At 42.1% G+C, this 18,386-nt stretch overlaps 5 protein-coding genes across 5 annotated transcripts; 2 read left to right on the forward strand and 3 right to left on the reverse strand.

The window, feature by feature from the left end:
- Nucleotides 1-21: 21 nt before the first annotated feature.
- Nucleotides 22-3,765, reverse strand: BDB00DRAFT_771022 (nuclear condensing complex subunit; the record flags this gene model as incomplete). The annotated part of the gene is made up of 17 exons (XM_053119932.1): nucleotides 22-402; nucleotides 476-579; nucleotides 670-767; nucleotides 854-981; nucleotides 1,056-1,187; nucleotides 1,291-1,410; nucleotides 1,530-1,589; nucleotides 1,661-1,741; nucleotides 1,831-1,959; nucleotides 2,021-2,173; nucleotides 2,252-2,309; nucleotides 2,380-2,476; nucleotides 2,552-2,750; nucleotides 2,834-2,910; nucleotides 3,012-3,196; nucleotides 3,293-3,418; nucleotides 3,563-3,765. 17 exons carry the CDS (start codon nucleotides 3,763-3,765, stop codon nucleotides 22-24), a joined length of 2,331 nt encoding a protein of 776 aa, XP_052975517.1.
- Nucleotides 3,766-4,786: 1,021 nt separating this feature from the next.
- On the reverse strand, nucleotides 4,787-6,775 carry BDB00DRAFT_791262 (uncharacterized protein; the record flags this gene model as incomplete). The annotated part of the gene is made up of 1 exon (XM_053121027.1): nucleotides 4,787-6,775. The coding sequence occupies one exon, from the start codon at nucleotides 6,773-6,775 to the stop codon at nucleotides 4,787-4,789; it is 1,989 nt and encodes a 662-aa protein (XP_052975518.1).
- A 4,024-nt stretch (nucleotides 6,776-10,799) lies between these two features.
- BDB00DRAFT_844522 (uncharacterized protein) lies at nucleotides 10,800-12,479 on the forward strand. The gene is made up of 2 exons (XM_053125016.1): nucleotides 10,800-11,015; nucleotides 11,167-12,479. The coding sequence occupies exons 1-2, from the start codon at nucleotides 10,844-10,846 to the stop codon at nucleotides 12,315-12,317; spliced, it is 1,323 nt and encodes a 440-aa protein (XP_052975519.1). The 5' UTR covers nucleotides 10,800-10,843; the 3' UTR covers nucleotides 12,318-12,479.
- Nucleotides 12,480-14,901: 2,422 nt separating this feature from the next.
- BDB00DRAFT_735952 (fatty acid hydroxylase superfamily-domain-containing protein) lies at nucleotides 14,902-16,023 on the reverse strand (the record flags this gene model as incomplete). Its single annotated transcript, XM_053118388.1, has 4 exons — nucleotides 14,902-15,016; nucleotides 15,106-15,175; nucleotides 15,253-15,494; nucleotides 15,623-16,023. Coding segments are annotated over 4 exons (828 nt in total), but the record flags the coding sequence as incomplete, so codon positions are not given.
- Nucleotides 16,024-17,004: 981 nt separating this feature from the next.
- Nucleotides 17,005-18,360, forward strand: BDB00DRAFT_771051 (uncharacterized protein; the record flags this gene model as incomplete). The annotated part of the gene is made up of 4 exons (XM_053119934.1): nucleotides 17,005-17,164; nucleotides 17,254-17,487; nucleotides 17,748-17,785; nucleotides 17,887-18,360. 4 exons carry the CDS (start codon nucleotides 17,005-17,007, stop codon nucleotides 18,358-18,360), a joined length of 906 nt encoding a protein of 301 aa, XP_052975521.1.
- Between the last annotated feature and the right edge of the window lie 26 nt (nucleotides 18,361-18,386).

Consider the following 18,386-nt stretch of genomic DNA (forward strand, 5'->3'; position numbering starts at 1 on the left):
TTCTTCTCACACAGTATTTATCTAGTCCTCGTCCTCATCTTCACTACTAGACTTCATTGCATACTCGGCTTCAGAGTTCTTTTCCGCCGTAGATCCCCTTTCTGCCACAGAACGCTCATCATCGGTTGCTGCCCCAGATCCTTTTCTTGCCACTGAACGTTCTTCATCGTCTGTTGCCGCCATCGACTCTTCTTCTGCCACAGATGGATCGTCTCCTCCAGTTGCCACAGATTCCTTTTCAACAGCAGCACCGTCACCGCCATCTTCATGTCGCTCGTTGTCAGTTGCTGCATCCTCTGCCTCTCCTTCTGCTGGCTTTTCAACAGCATCATAGTATTTATCCAATGTCTTGACAAATCGATTGAACGAGTTCCGTACTGCCGCCTCTTTGATTGGCTTTTTCTATATTCCATCCGAACAAGCAATTAGTTGGAGATATGAAGATGTAACAAAGCACGTCCACAATGTTTATTACCTCAGTGATCAAATCCGTCATTTTCTTGAGCTTATCAAGACGCTGGTAACTGGCTTCACTGATGTACATCTTCAGCAACATATGGACCATGGTCTTGCGGACAACTGTTCATTTATCACAACGCATAGCATTCGTAAGAAACGAGCGATTCAGAAATCAAAGATAAGCTTGGTTAAAAAAGAGCGGATACTCACTACCGCTGTGATGATAGATCGCTTTCAAAATTTCATAAGCCACGTCTGCCTGGATCGCTGTATCGATGCCTTCGTCATTGCTTGTTGCAATATTGCTCCTAATTTGTGGTGAACGAGAACCGAGGTTGGTCGTTTTAGCTACACAGTAACTTTTCTTAAATTTGGTGCTACAAACAAACCGTACACTTCAATTTTCCGTGGATCAGTCCAATCAGCCAACATGTCGGATATACGCGTCGGTGTAGCCATTTTCTCATCTTTTTCAAGATCCACGTAGGTGTCACACAGATTTAGCAATGCCGGTATCGCCACCTATAAATAGACCCAGAGTATTGGGTTATGTAACTGTAATCTGGATTTTGGTTTAAAAATTAACGAAATCTCACCTGCGCAAGTAGCTTTTGATTTTCACCAGAGGAGTAGGCGTAGGCAGGGAAGAAATAGCTCAAACACTGTTGGATCTTTTCATTGTCGAAGCTGGTTGGGAAAAAGTAAAGCAGTAGCATCATTCTCAAAGTCTATTGTTGTGCGAGCATACAGATCATATCTTATTAATCATCATTATTGATTTAAGCGTAGTTGAAAACAGCTCCTTTCTCTATAAAAGATTATGCAACTTACATATTCATCTCGGAACATCCGTGTCAGCATAAGTTTGGATAAGCCTTCAACAGTAACGCTTTGGATCTCTGCGTTATCGTGATCTACACAGTTTTCAAGCAGCTTTCGTAGTTCTTCGAGCTATGATGACACGTTTAGTAAGAGGATCACATTTCGCATGTGGTATGTACGAAGAATGATAATAAAGAAATCATTAGATGCATAAGCAAAAACCCGAGAGAAAAGAGCTAGTAACTTACACCACCAAGTTTGGTTTCCACTGTGGATACACCGTATGTCATCATCAAATCAAATAGAATCTATTTAAGTTTGGTTGAATGAGCTTCACCCATATCCACTAGTAGCATACATACGTTTTGTCCTAACTTACCATGAGTGCCTTTTGCTGCAATTGTTCATGACCATTGTTGATACAGTGAGCGAACAGCAGAATGTTATGGTGTCCCAACGTCTAGAATTGATAATGTAGTATGTTAGTTGCCTATCCAACAATCAAGCATACCGTTCTACTACACAAAAAAAACAAAATATAGTTCTTACCTTATCTAATGTGCAGCATAAGCCCAAACAATGCAAACCTTCTTCCCGAAGAACTGCTTCTTTGCTCTGAACCGAAGGTACAATAAGCTCGTTCAGCACTCCGTAAAGTGTAGAGTTGTCTTGTAATGACTGTATACATGCAAGTATTAGTTGCTATTTACATCACTTCACACACACATTCATTAGTCACCTCTTCAGTCCGTTCCAGCATGAATTTACATATGCTTAAACATTTGAGCTGCAAAAGCATTTTCTGCAGCAATATTTGATCCACTTCGCCAGTTTCCGTCTTGATACTTGTGATTTCGCTTAATTTTAATTTTTTCGACGGTCCTTCCATTTCCTAGAGAAGAAAAAAAACGGTTTCAGTGGCCTAAAGAGTTGACATCATAGTCATGTTCATATATGCAACGCGACCTACCATATCCTCATCAAACGACGATAATTCTTCGATATCAGATATGATTTCGATGATGGTTCTTTATGCAATTCAAGATGTTAGTACCGTTTTTCACGATTAAATAACACACAAAGTGAGCAGATAATCACCTCACGAAATCCCGTTCATCCAAAGATATGATTTTAAACAGCTGTACTGCGCTAATCATGTGGTCATCTGGCATATCGGGAGCCATCAAAATATCGCCTAAATAAATATACATGTCAATAAACCTTTCGCTGCTTTCTTGTATCCTCCGTCTTTAAAATTAATACAACATACGTAGCAAGACAAACATTTTTCGTCTACCGACTTCATCTGCATAATCCAGGTACTTTGCAATGTCAAGTAGTTGACTCATGATAAATTCATAGTCGGCTTCCGTTTCCTTTGGTGCTTGTTGCCAAATATCATTATAGTGTTGGATAATGAATGCCAAGCGGGTCACAGTTGGAAGTACTTCATCGAGTTTCTCGTCATCCTTGCAAAAGCCGGAAACCTCAATTTAATCAACAAGTCAAAGAGAAAGTTTTAACCATAGACATATATCGCTTATTCATCTACCTTTGTTCCTTTGAGGAACTTGATCAGCACTTTTGCCATGAGTGCACTTTCCGTGGATAGGTTTTCCCAAAATGGCTCTATTACAGTTCAATATTGACGTCAACAACGGTGGTTCTTTTGCTACTAAACGCATTACACCTTCTGTTTACTGGCACCCTCCCCGCCTTTTCATTTTTACCATCCAATTTGATTGATTTGACAATATCAGTTCTGGTATCGAGGAAGGAATACAACATATCTTCGGCGACAGCGCCATCCCCAACTACATCCATGCGTTCGAGAAACTCCAATAAATTATTATCGGCATGCTTGATCCATTCTTTTGAAATCATATTGCTTGCTGCACGTCGTACAAGAGGATCTCTACGAAAAGCTGTATATTTAGATCGATGTCTACTGAAGAACCATAAAAGTAATAACTTTTTCTTTAAGTACATTAGTTATTATCTTTTTCTTTACCTGTCCTTTAAACCCCATTTCAACAGTTTATGGCGTTGTTCAGTGGAGAGATCACGGAAATCTTGTAGCTGCACCATAGGTTTGAGATAAACTACTCGACGATTGACCGCATCGCTATCTCTGCTTCTTTCGATGATGTATGGTATAGTCTCGTCGGTAATATCCAGGTTGAACAGTACTACTCGTCGTACCTCACTAATGATGTATATCAATAAAGTTGCTTTTATGTCTTCTTGACCTCCTTTTTTTTGCTTAATAGAAAATACGTACGCGCTTGGATCGTGTTGCAACAGCCATAGTAGTTTCTTTGTGATTGTTTTTCCGTCGGTTTGATCGACTTCGTCGTCAGCACTTTGTAATCGTGATAAGGCAGTTGCTGCTTGTATCCGGATAGAAGGTTCCTTATCTCGGATTCGTTCAAACAAGGCCGTTCTCAGTTCTTGATATAATTCTTCACTAAGACGAATGCACATAAACCAGAGGCATATCAAATCCAGGTTAAGTAATTTTGTGGGTTTCCTCCTGTATGCTCCTTTCTCCTGTAAACATCGCCACCAACTACTTTTTTTATAACGGCAGAAACAAGCAACAGTAGTAGCACAAAAAAGATGAATTGGCTTACTCAATTTCTTTCAAAGAGTTGATACTGAGTGCAATAATCTGACAACATCGCAATCTGACGGCTTTCGTCTTTGCTGGTAATCCGCGCAACAAGTGTTTGAGCATATATTCAATAAATCGGGAAGATATCGTCTCGTCGTCGTCTTCTTCCATGTTTTCTCTTTCTTCGTCCTCTTCTTCGTCTTCGCCCTCGTCTTCATTCTCATTTTTTGAATCTAAAAGGGCCATGATAATAGTAGCCAATAAGACGTTATTATATTGTGTGTACACACGTAGATACACGCCTCGGATACCGCGCAGCATCATTTTTGTCTCTCAAACTTCAGCTCGTATATTAAGAGAAAACAACGAACCGATCTGTTGAGTGTATTGTAGAAACGTGGAAATGAAGCGCGTTATACGATCCGCATGAGGCTCTCCCTTCCGGATCTGTAGGATTTTGTTGATGTTTCGAATGACTGCTTGGTTGAAAGCTGCTTCGCCTTCGGGATCGATGTTGTGTGGTTGACCAGCAACGATAGGTGAACTCAAGGCACACTGTTCCTGGATTTTTCGCATGACAATGGCATGTTTTCGGTGATTGGCGTTCGGTTTCTGAGCGTCATTAAAGATTTGTGGAATGGACGTCGGTAGTGAAGTAATTGCGGATTCTTTTCGTTGTTGTGCAGCTGACATTGTATGAGAGAAAAGCGATCGATGGTACTTTTCTTATATAAAAAAAGAGGTGGGGAAGGTGGGGTTTAAGAGACGAAAGGTTAGTAGGACCACGAAATTAAAATGAGTGTAATTCCGCAACGCGTGCCATGAACGCGTATATCCATGAATGCAATAAACTCTTCTAGCCAAAAATATGTTTACTATTATAAATATTTGCTACATTAAAGATACACTTTCAAAAGAGCACTTGCGCACAGCGCGTGCTTGGAGCGATATATAACCGAAACTCTTGTCAGGTATAAGATTTTGACCGTATGCATTTCGATGCCCACGATGCGCCTTGTACCAATCCTTTTGCAACTGTTCCAGACTCGTGTATGATTCAATTTCTTCCTGGGTCAACAGCGGAAACCGGTCCAGTAGCACCAGGCTGCGTACAAATGATGGTTTGTGATATGCGGCATGGTAATAATGCCCCTTGTACTTGAGCGCTAAGCTCATACCCATGCCCAAATTCTTTTGTTGTTCCGGTTGCTCGCACACAACGCCAATCGATCGTAATTCGACAAAAAGTAAATCATGGTCAGGAAATTCAATATCCAAGTGCACGCGTGGCAACATTACATAGTAATGAGAGTCCGTCACTGATAAACTATTCAAAGATGGACAACGCGATGCCAAATGGTCGAATATATCGGAACGGATGATGGATTGGTGGACGCCAAAATGTTTAAGCACTGTCGTTGTACGCGGTTGTCGTTGTTTCCATTGATAATCGTGAGTGTTGTTGTTGGTAGAGTATCTTGTCGGCAAATAAACCGTAGCGTTGCGTAGAGTAAGCGAATGCAGACTGCCAGCTAATGCATCGAGTATCGTGTGTAGCGAGAAACAATGGTGGTGGTGGCCAGCAGGTGTTAAGTAGGATGAATCTCTGTTGCCAGTGAGTTCCAGTGTCGATAGATGCGGGCATGCTGTACTGAGCGGCCGGATCCAATCGTCGATATTGACAAGGGAGGGTGGTATGGCGATCTCAAGTGCTCTGGCTTCGGACGACAAGGCAGCCAGCACCTTTGGAAATGCGTCTCGCGGGATTCTTGTGCCCGGCTGATGTTCTATCTGTCCGCTCAACGAACCAGTGCGTAGCTCGGTCAGGGATGCATGAGGAACAGCGCCAAGCAATTGCATACTCCATATAGGATTCAGGGCAAGATACTTCAAATGCTGACTTTGGCGTAGCAACATAGCAAGTGCATCGATATGCTCCTGTTCCAGAGTAGCATTTACTGAACGTCCGAGCGACAGCCTTTGTAGCTGTGGAAAGCTTTGGCCGAGATATGTGATTGCAGCTGGCGAGCGGAACTCGACCATGTGGAGGTCCAAAGTTATGAGCGAGTGATGGGTATGTCTTGATGTTAAATCCAGATGTTGATTATGTTCTTGTAATAATTGTCCGACTAGTTCCTGTTGTCGCATGGTAACATTGAACATTGTCAGCGATAGCGACCGCAAACCTTTAGGCAACACTGGCACCAGTTCATCCAAAGCAATCGTTAAAGGTCCGATCATTAACGAGCCAAAATCGATAGCACAGGTCAATGTCAGATGCAACAGTGCCGGTACTTGATTCAGCAACAGCTGCCAACCATCTGTCATTTGCTCCACCACAGCGCGCGTCAGTTCCAAATGCGTCAACCCTTGACCGTAGGTATCGACAAACTTGAACAATATATCGTATCGATGAAACGGCGCAATATGGCGCAATGAGCGCCATTCGAACAGTACGTTGCTACTGTTTTCTTCGATTTCAATCCATGTCGTCCAGTGGAAATCCAGTGTTTCCAGATATGGGCACAGTCGTGGCAGCGCGCTCCAGCGTTGGCGTGAAAGGCCAATCCTAAAATTCTTATCGCGCAAGTCGGTGGCACGATAGGGCAGGAGCTTTGTGCCATGGCCAAGTGTCAGGTCTCGAACAACCCAACCGAGTGGGTATTCAGGCACCACCGACGACGACTTCTGCAGCGTTATGAAAAAGCTCTGCAGCGCTTGACGGCTACGTACTCTGACGCTTCGGTAGAGATTGGGGAGGAATACCTTGTGCCATTGTTTGCACACCAGTATGCAGGCATGTCGATCCTCTTGTGTCAAATTTCGGGCAATACGGTCAATGAGCTCTTGTGGAAGTTTACAAATGTAGGAGCCCGTCATTGTAGAGTTGTTTACGTAACCATGCGAACGTTCCAAGGAAGGAACTAGCAAATAACAAAAGGAAGTCAAAAAAGGTGGGGAGGAGAGAAGGGGATACAACGTCAGTGACTCAAAGAAGCAATCAGTATAAGTGTTGTATAATCGGGAATAGTAGTACTGTCTGAGTCCATATGAACTTGATAGAATTACTGCCGGATGCATTAAGCAAATAAGTACGATAATAGAGATTGCAGCTAAAAGTCAAGCACTCAACCTCCTTCGACTATAGTGGCATCATCGTCATCATAGAAATCCGCTCAATACAATTATGCATGCTAATGCACACACTTCTACTTCTCTCCTTGTGAAAGTTTGACAGATTTTTCTTCTTTGACGGCTGAAACATTTATACAACTTTCATTCCGACGTAAAAAAAAAAAAGGTACGAATAACGAACCAACCAGAGAAATTGTAGATGTGAAACAAACCAAGCACCATTATATTAGCCGCTGTTTCTTACAAGAGAAAGGGAAACGACAAGGAAAATATATACATATCCCTCGCTTAATAGACAGGCGTACACGATAGTGTGTATCCTTTGCAAAAGATGATGTGCTGTCGTATAAGTTGAGAATGGCTGATTGATAATTAGCACATACCGGTAGCCCAACGAAATTGAACGGGGCCATAGGCCAGAAAGTTAAAACAGCTGCTCTGATTTGGCTACGGATGGATCCATGTCATCGCTCTTATTCTATCCCGCTGGCTATTCGCTTTAGCTTCTTTATATCCTTGTGTTGGCTCTTGTTTTCATCTGTCCGTTATGTATTCATACGTCATATAAAACCAAAACCTGGCTCCGCACGTTCTTTTCAAACATAATCTTCTAATAGTAATAGAATATGTAGTCTTTTGCAGAAATAACCTTCACTTCACAAATCAGCTCTTCTATAAAGAAATACACTACGTGTCTACATGTATATTTGACGTACTAGAAGTGATATGCGAAGAAGAATACATACATTCTATTTTTTTATTGTGATAGTACCAGTACCAGTACCAATATATATGTTTTCATCCAGTTATACGTGATACGAATAGCATCCGACAGTGCAATTTCAAAATAAAAGGGTTTTATATTCTACGTGGTTCTTGTGCTCCTATGTACAACTACATATGATACTTCCACCTTCTGTATTGCATACTGATTGCAGTTTACTACATAGTAACGGATGTACATCACGTCTTGATTACGAGCTTGGTTTTTTAAATGCTGAGGCTTTTTATCAACCAAGCCTTGTGCATTATCATCATTTCTTTTAATTTGTCATAGTTTAAAATTCCTTGTCAGGAGAAGCTACACAGGAGCGCCGACAACAAAGGGACCGATACAGAGTAGGTGCTGCTTGGAAAGATGAAAGGAAATGGCCCCGGAAAATGGCAGTAGTAGTAATAATGGTGTATTCAGCTACACTGTAGGAAAAAAAACCTTAAAAAACCTAAATTAAACCTGAATAAACCTGAATTTTCATAGTATTTGAACTTCCGACACACCTGAGCACTTAATGTATTTTTATTTTTACTTTTATTGTGCTAGTATCAGAGAGAAAATTAGAGAGAAAGATGATAAAAGAGTGGTTATGGATGTTTGAATCGAGCACTTAAGTTACCGCTGATGTTTGAAGAATTCGAGTACAGGAAAATCCTGTAAGTTATAGGATCGAATTGTGTAATGTGTGCAAGTAGCAATAGTTGTGTTCTTATTTAAATATAAATATTAAGCTCATTTGTATTTATGTTACCCTTCTGTTCTTCTCCTAGCACAAAAATAATGAAATACCTCTCTTTTCCGCATTTGCCTCGGCACTGCGATCAATGTTCCACTGGTCTTAGTGCTTCTTTTCTAAAAACATAATAAGGAAGAAGCTCTTACCTCCTCCACACGCAGACACATTCAACATAACCGAAAGCTACACCACTCCATACGAAACCAAAAAGCTCGGTAGTGTCAAACGAAAAACGGGGAGTTTAGAGAATTCTAAAATGAGACAATGATGCGATCTATTAAACCTTGTTTGACTTGGCCATTTAAGGTTCTTGTCATCGATTTCAAAAATGGTGTGCCTTGTTATTATTGATTATGCCGCCTTATCAACAGAACCCAACGATATCCTGCATTTCTTCAAGTACGTCTTCTATGCCATTGCGATATATTGATAAACGCACACACACACACATACTAACACTGATACCAGCATACACAGTCACTTATAGAGATCACGAGTCCTTAAAAGGTATCGTTGTGAATCGTCCAGATGTAGGGAAATACGAAGTGTACAAACGGAATGAAATACTAACCTCCAAGAAAATTATCAGCACTTTACTGTCGTCGAGCGCTCCCACACCGGTCAGTCTAAAAAATGTAGTTAATATATTTACAGTGAACCCCACCTTTATTTCACATCTGTTAAATTTCAACCCTCAATAATTTCACCAACTTTGTGGGAATGGTAAAATTAATAAAGTAAAAAGTTTAATTCTCGCGCATTTTACTTTCAATGGATCATTTAGGGTTGTAATCTTATGATATTAAATTATAGAGTATCTCTCTATCATCTATAAATGGTTTATCGTTGGCAACTATCATACGAAAGCCTGTGCAATTAATGAGTATATTGATTTAAAATTATTAAACATGAGGATCACGTGATATACTGTAGGATACGTGAGTGAAAAAGTCAACAAGGTCTGGTAAATGTATCGGATAAGTAGGCTATGTGATTTACGTGATCCACGTAGTGACAACTTCATGAGAGTTGATAATCTGTGCAACACCATAAAGTGCTGGATAAAGAAACGTCCGCGCACGGGAGTTTGTTCTTATATTCGTTAACTTTTGCAATCCGGAGGTGGTTCGCTGTATTACAAGTGACTCATGCTCTTTGACAGGTGACAATCAGGTCAACTTAAGTACGTAAATCGAGAGGAAGTTTAGACTGACTACGAGAAAAGAAAATTGTGTATACAAGGGTTTATTATGAGTTATTCTCAGATATGATCCATGTTTGAGGTATTATTGATATGGTGCTGATATTAATGTATAATCTATATGATATTAGTTCATTTTGTAGTGTGTGGTGTTCCCTTCACTCCATTATAATAGTTATGATACAAAGACGGCGAATGTTCATTTCAATCCCAAAGTATATTGTTTTTCCACATCATAAAATCGCTATTCCATGCAACCTCTGTTTCATCGATGAAAGTTTTCTTCCAACGTAGAACTCGCTCAGGAGAATATCTCCAATCAATACGCCGGTGTAGTCGGCCTTTTAGATTTCGGAGAAGCGTGTGCAATGGCTAGTGTCTTTTTGCTGCGCGATCCCTATTACTCAAGAGTCACAGCTTGTAATTGAACGCGTGCCCTCTGTAATTGTGTCACATCAAATCAAAAAGTGGCTAAACTCACGTCTCATCAACAAGGAATAGCCGTGATTGAAGAAATACTCGCTCAAAGATCGACACCATCGCATTGACCCTCCATACACCTGGTATACTTTGCAAAAGTTTTTTATAATGACAACATTTGGGTGATGCCTGTACGTAAAAAAACCCCCCATTGTGCACGATGATGTATACTGGCTATGTTAATATTTTTGCCGATGCCCTTGATTGAGAAAATGGTGCAACATAAAAGGATGGCTTATTCTTACCCGGAAGAGTGATGCTGCCAAAAAGTAGATGGCGCAGCAGAAAGTGCGATTGCGCGGTGTGGTCGCGGATTATTCCGAAGCAGGAAATCCATGGCGACAATAAAGAAAAGATCACATGGGACCCTACTGCAACTCCTAATATTAATCTGGCTGGGATGTTGAAGGATTGTTTCCTGCTCGAGTAGTTGCATTACTGCGGTTGACCGAGGTAGGCATATGAATATAGACAGAGTACTTCCTCATTCGTCGTCAGCAGACTTTGTGCGACAATCATCATTATAGAGAAAGGTGGGGGGAGACTTTAACGCGTCATCTTCTATAAAAATAAATAGGATGGCTTGCCATCTTGTTGATCTCTTTCTCCTCTTTTTAAACAATGTTACTTGAGAACAGAAACAAACCGCAATTTCCAATGGTTCCTCTCGACAGAGTCAGCAGTCCATTTTTGGGTGAAGCAAGGATTGAATTGCTTCCTACGGGACTTGCTAATATGACAGCAGCACAAGAAAATAGCGACCCTATTATTATGACTGGATCTGTTCTTCGAGGTATGTGGCGATGTTGCGCAGCAGCGTGCTCATAATAACTTTTGCTGTAGTTACTGGGGCATATTGATTTACCAACTGAGTGAAATTTAACAATAATAACAATGGCAATGGCTTCTCTCTCTCTCTCTCTTTCACATACAAAACACAAAAGGCATTGTAGATCTGACAATTCACCAATCAAGTTTTTGTGATTCGCTACGTTTGATATTTCATGCATCCGAATCACTGCCGCTACACACAATCGGAGCTAGCATCACGCACCGCAAATACCAGCAATTTTTTGGAACGCAAAAGGTGTTGGTGTCGAGCCAAGAGCTAGAGCCCGGATCACATCAGTTGCCGTTTGCCTTCCAATTGCCGCAAGTGCAGTATCCACCCTCCATGGAACATAAAACTTCGCGCTACTCGTGCCGATTTAAGCTTACGCTTTACGCAGGAGCAAGTGAAGTGGTTGCAAGCAAAGAAGTCGTGTACAGGCCATTGGTCGAAACACGGCTCCTGTATACACCGCTGATCAAAAGCTTTCGTGTCGCCAAGCGGTCCTACAGCGCCAAGATCCATGCCTTGGATTACTTGCCGGGTGACACTATTTTTCTTCGACTTATGCCACATGACAGCAAGAATGAAGGCAGGAACTCGAGTGGGGCCGCCGACAATTGTGGCGGAGGATCAACGATCGCTGATGTATTACTACTTCAGGTAGTCGAGATCATCACACTGCTCAACCAACACGACGTGAAACTGCAGCCGCTTGTGAATGTTGTAGCATCCTCAGCATCAATTAAACCATCGATAACCTGTGCTTCATGTTTGTACAACAACAATGATGAAGAAGGGTTTACTGGTGCACTGTCCATCTCTTTGCCATCGTCGCTTCCGCCGTCTGTCAGCTATGGTCGAATCATTACGGTCAGCTACCGCCTCAGACTCGTGTTGCCGTCACACAAAAGAAGCCTATGGTCGGCGATCAACAGAGACGAAAAGATACTGTTCGATTTACCGATCACAATAGGCACAGCTGGCTATGACACACACAACTCCATGCAGCAACTACAAGTGTATACTACATTTTCTAATATTTTTGCTTCTTCACCGGATTCCGAACCTTCTCCATCATCATCATCCTTTCCATCTCTCCCTGTGATGCCTGTACCGCATTCTTTACCCACGATGACGCCTAACCCGGAAAATCGGATATCTGGTGGTGACAATGATGACGGAGAAGATGCTTTACCACAGTATAGTAGCTTAAGGCTACCCGCATATGACGAGACCATACTGCATCGTTCGAGCAATCATTAGTTGTACATCATCTGTTTTTGGTGGCTCACCACTTCTGTATTTACTATGTATTATATTACTCTGTGTTCTTTTTTTCCAAACCTATGTATGTACATTTTGCATGCAAATATGTACTCATGTTGGTCATTGATAATAATAAAATTGTCCTTAATAAGTATTTTTCCTACGAGTACAGTATACACACATCATTGTAGTAAACCTCCCAATGATGTATAAAACATGCTGACGAGTGTCTTTAGCAAAACGAAAGACAATGCGTAATCATTATTAAGATGTCAATCCGTGCCTGAGGCTCGGGAGGGAATTTCCACTGCAATGTAGAAAAGACAAGCGTCACGCATCACGTATCTGTGCTCACCCGTCAAAAACAAAAAAAGCGAGAACGGGAACCAGCAATCATAAGCGATTGATTCTCTCTTGATTTCTGTGGCTGCTTGCTGTATTCTGATACATGTCTTTTAAACTTGCAATGTACAACAGTAGACTGCTATGATAGTGTATATCATATACTGCATGCAAATATCACTTGGTAAAGTACACTTACCTGGCTTTTCTTATTGACTGTGTTATGTATGTATCTAAACACAGTATAATCCGAAAAGAAGTCAGTTATCATTGAACGCGAGAGGTTGTGAAAGATTGTATGGATTACGTTGATTTGAGGTGGACTAGTCAAGTTTCTCGTCGAGGCCAGGATTTTTTTGCACTGACTACAGCAATTTGCCAAAACTTAAATTTACAGAAGCTATGTGCAATGAGCTACTGACTGAAATTAATATATCCTCCGAGACGTGGGCAGAAATACATAGACAAGTTGACGATTCATTGGTGCCGCATGCATATCAATGCTATTGAGAGCGAATCCTGGATGACAATGCTCTAAAGGGATAAACGTATGGTGATACTTGGCTTGCTTTTGTATGAAGTTTACCACCTACAACATTCTGCTTTATTTTGTGAAGCAAAAGTATATTATGTACGAATAGCAAGAAATAGGAGAAAGGGATAACAATTACAATTTGTCATCGTTTCATGACAGCTTATCTTAGAGGTCTGCTAAATCCCGAGTGCTATGTTGTTATCAAACACTCACCAGATGCCTTTGAAGCCTATGTTAACGACTTGGAGCTATCATCTGTTCGATTATGATGAGAGGTTTTTCTTTACAAAGGACTAAAAAGTAAAAGTGATACTGATATGGTCGCCTCGTCCTAGATGTCATATGGAGGTACAGAGGAATGCAAGGAAATCAGCTAAATTTATCTTTTTGTTTGCCGGCTTTACTAGCCGTGCGCGCTGGCTGTGCTCATTGTAAATGTAACGACGAGGCACATACAGTTAATAGTAGACGATGGCAACTAATTATTACGACTTCTTTCATCAAGGCAATGGACAATTACACAAACAAAAAGCAGGTCTCACTGACAGAGGGTGTTAGCAGGGCAAGCAAATTTTTCACAGGATCGTTGACGGTCTATATATAAGGGTGTTTCTTCGTCTTCTAGCTGAAAATAACCATTATACAGACATGCCGTATTGATATAAGATCGTATACGAATAACACTGTTCTCTCATTGTTGTGTGTATTGATATCTTCTACATAACAATGAGAGACATGTTGCTCAGTTTGATGTTTGAGCTCCTTATTATTGCTATAACCAAAAGGATGAAGCACATCCTAGTATGATAGTCAATCAGCTACTACACAAGACGTTCTTTGCTATAAAAAGTCCAATGTACGATTAAACCACAACAACAGCGGCTTATTGTTGAAGCCACGACGACGACAACAACCGTGATCCGTTGAGCGATGAAAAAAAGAGTGCACTTTAGAAAAAGAAAGAATGACAAGCATTAAGTACGTGTGCTTATCAGATTTTTACTATATGAGCTTTCTTTTAGTGTTCTGGGAAGTTAAAGATTTGTCTTCCGAGACGGAACCCACGGGCCGTTACAAAACTGGCTGAGTTGAACTTGATAACGGAGTATATAATTTACAGAATGTATAGCTCTTACTACTACTGCTACTATGTACATTTGAAAAAAAAAAAGAAAGCTATCCTGTTGAGTTACTCGGAGATATGTCTACAGCAAATATGCAGGAACAACATCCGATCATGTTTATGTCCATGCATATGTAGAGAGACATATGTGATACGATAAAAAAAAAGGGTAGTTTTAATCATGTCATTTTTTTAATAATATAAATCGGTCGACAAAAAAAAAGTTGATGATGATGGAGGGAAGAAGTTATTAGGTGGTAGAAGGTCTAAGATGAAAAAAAAAACGAGGAACAGTATAATAGTAGAGTAAGATTATAGAGAGTACTACAACAGGCTATGGAAAGAAAGCATGTCGCCGATGTGTTAGAATAATAAAAAAGACAACATAAGAGAGACGAAGGTGGGAGGGGGGAATGCACGGATATTACAAGGTTTAAAATACGTTAATGCAAATAAAAAAGAAGAAGCAAATATGAATAGTTTTGCGTTATGACAGTGGGTACTAAGAAAATATGTGGGAAGTGCGCGTGTGTGAATATAGTGTTGAATCGCCAGTTAGTTTACTGCTGCTTGGCAGCTACTTTGACATTCTTTGACGGGCCGGCGTACTGGGTGTTGAGCAACCAATCCCAGAACGTAAAGTACGGTTGCGAAAAGTTCTTTTTGATGCCATAAGGTTGATGATGGATGTCATGACTATACACAAGTAATCAGTATTCCGAACACCCTGATTCCCTCTATCGCTTCTCTCCCCCCCCCCTGTTGTCCTTTCTTTGATTACTTACTAGACGACGTTGTTGCCAAAGAAACACTGAAGTGGGTCCCATGGGAACGAATATCCACAGTGATCGTCCACTATTTCCAAATCCGGTAAATTTCCAAAGGCTGCTGTTGCTGTCTCTCCTCCCGCTATTACAAAAGTTCATTCTTACCTGTCTTCATGTTGGAAAACGTGAAAAAAATCATGCCCAGCATTGGCGACATGCCCGTCAGTTCAAACGCAATGGTTGCACCCAGGGTATCCAACAAAAACCCTTCCAAAGGGTGGTTGTACAGAGCGCCAAAGGCATACGGCACATAGAGTCGGTGATGGTGCGAGTGGATATGTTTGTAAAGAAATTTGTTGAGGTGGAAAAGACGATGGAGAAAATATTGATGTGTATCCATGATTACCCTGTAATGAGTTTCCCCAGACATCTTGAGTTAATAATTGAGTGCAAACAGCAGCCCTAAACCTCAGCACGCAATACCCCCCCCTCCCCTCCCCTCAATATCCCACACTTTGTGCTCGTAAAAACGTACATGCCAAGGAAGAACTGGACGCAAGGCCACACGTAATTATACAAGCTATAAGCCAACGAGGTAGCCATAGCGGTCGAATTCTTCAGTGCAGGGGCAACCAAGGCCAGGACGGTGTGAATATGCGAGGCAAGATAGACCACAATCGCTTCTTGTCTGCGCAAAAGGGCAGCAGGATCGGCTGGAGGCGTGATAACAATAACACCGAGGATGAACTGAATAGTTTGCTGACTGGCCACCATGACAAGGACTCGTGTGAGCGTCACTCGGTTGCGTTTTGCCATATCCTCAGAGGTGTGAATGCGGTACTGCTCAAAAAATGGGATCTCGGCCTTCATCATAAAGTGGAAGGCAATGCTGTAAATCCAGTAAGCAACGATTGGGACCCACACCGACATTGCTTCAATAGTCCAAGGATCAATGGCGGATGGATCCAACGACATCAGAAAGTCGGTTGTGGTAATGTTCATCATGTCAATGAAGAAAAAAAGGGAAAAGAAAAGAGTGGAGGCAGGAAAGAAAAAAGAAAAAAGAGGTTGCGGAGTCGGTTGTCAGTGCTGCTGGTAAAAAAATGGTCCGAGATGCTGCTGCTTGTGTGATGCTTGTCCGTTCAAACGGCTGGGTTTATATGCACTGCCATATTAGGAATAGATGCTTCTGTTTCTGGTTTTGTGTTCTCTGCTTTCCATCCCTTCCCTCTCGAGAAAATTATACACTTTCCTCTTTCTTCTTCCCCCACCCCCACCCCCCTTCGCACACCTCTCTTTTTTCTCCCTTCCCTTCCTAGCACACCTCCCCGGCAGCAGCAATGGACTATGATGCCATTGATTACTTTTTCGATGACGCCGAAAGTTTCAATGCCGGTAAAATGTCACCTCATGGTGTTGTTATTGACACGATCAAGAGTTAGTTTTCGTTGTAAAACTGAAACCGTTTTTGTTTTCCTTTAAAAACCTACGCTAGAACTCGACGACATACTTTTACTGCCGTGCGAGAGTAAAGAAGATGCTGAACGGATAACGACGCAATATGTTAAACTGGTCACCCGATTCCAACGTATGTCGTCTAGTACTGGGGGAAAGAAACAGGCCGGGCTTTTTATATCCATGTAGAGGGAAGGAGCCTGGTTAAATGGGTTGGATGTAGATCAGCCAGTAATAACCAGCCCATTGTTTGATTATCTAGACGAGTTCTGCGAGACGCTTGCCGAGCGGGCACGAATGGCATACAAGCTGATCGATTCGACACTGTTTTTGGAGCACAGCACAACGATCCTGAGCCACATACTGCATCGTCATGCTCTGGCAACGACAAACGAAAACGACAGTGATCTGCTGATCCCGTATTCCATCTTGATCTACGCGGGAAAGGAGGATCCACGGTGGATGAAGTACATTGTCTCTGATGCACGGCGGAACAAACAAAATCGGCTGTTTAGAAAGATATTGCAGGAAACTGCAACGGACAGCTACAAACTGATGGGCGTTTCTGTAGTGCTTGCATTCGAAATGTGCAAAGTATCCAAGCTACGCGCAGCTGACTTGGGTGAGTCCTATAGCCCAAACTACTGTAGACCAGGTTGTTCTCTTTTTGTGCTCATGTATCATTATTTTTCCGACGCTTTCGCATGATAGATGCCATTACTCCGGGCTTCCTCAACCATCTGTTGGACGTGGTGGAGTCCATGGTCAATGATGCTGACGAGACGTTCAACTACGACATCATCCAGCTGTTGCTGGTGTTTAACGAGCAGTTTCTAATGGCGTCCAAGGGCGAACCCAATAACAAGGTGCTGGATGTCTTGACGGAACGTATAGGGACAACCAACACGTTCAGTGCTAATTTGATCTTCATGCTTAATCGGTCAGGTATTGTTTAATTTGTATATATACTCATCCACCCCCCCCTTCTTCCTGTGGGTTACTCCGAATTGTTGGTATTTTTAGGAGGGTTGTTATGGTTACTCACGCATTTCTGTGTAACAACAACAACAACAACAACAACGTAGATGATGCATGTGTCAAGCTGCTCATCCTCAAACTCTTGTACGGCGTCTTCACCCGGCCGGCATTGTACGAATACTTTTACACAAATGACCTTTACGTGCTTGTCGATGTCATGCTACGAGAAGTCTGCGATCTGGGCGAGGAGCGTGAAGCAGCCGCGGTAAAACATTCTTCTTCTTGTCTACTTGTACACAATGTGTAGAGCAAGAGTTTATGCAACATATTGGGATATCATACTCACATCAACTCGTGCCGCAATAGCTCCGCGATGCCTATCTCCGGGTCCTCCGCCCACTGCTCATCAATACCCAGCTGCGACGAGCACCTTACAAACAAACAGAGATCCACAACACATTGTGCGCCATGATCACCCCACGCAGCTATGTTCACGTCGATCCTGCCACAAGCCGTCTGGTCGAACGCATCTTGGAGGAGTGGTGGGGAAATATCTGCAAGCAGCCCATGGCACCATTGCTCGGCGTCGATGTCAAAGCCCCTCTCCTTGCTGCCTCACAGCATGGCACAAATGCACAGGTTGTCGGCAGATCACCGAGTCCCTATCCCATGATGCGCTCATCCACCTCTACCTCTACCTCGTCTAATACCTCCTCCACCACCGAATCCTCGCCCTCTTCTCCTGCCCCTACTCCCGATGATAATACAAACACTACTCCTACCACCAACAACGGCAGCAGCGGTCAGAAGAACCCTGCCGACATTGTTCTTTGTGCCTAATTACTTATCGTTCTTCTGCTGTTTTC

This window comes from Zychaea mexicana (genome assembly GCF_025766255.1).
Source record: "Zychaea mexicana strain RSA 1403 chromosome Unknown BDB00scaffold_92, whole genome shotgun sequence".
In the NCBI taxonomy this organism is placed as follows: domain Eukaryota; kingdom Fungi; phylum Mucoromycota; class Mucoromycetes; order Mucorales; family Lichtheimiaceae; genus Zychaea; species Zychaea mexicana.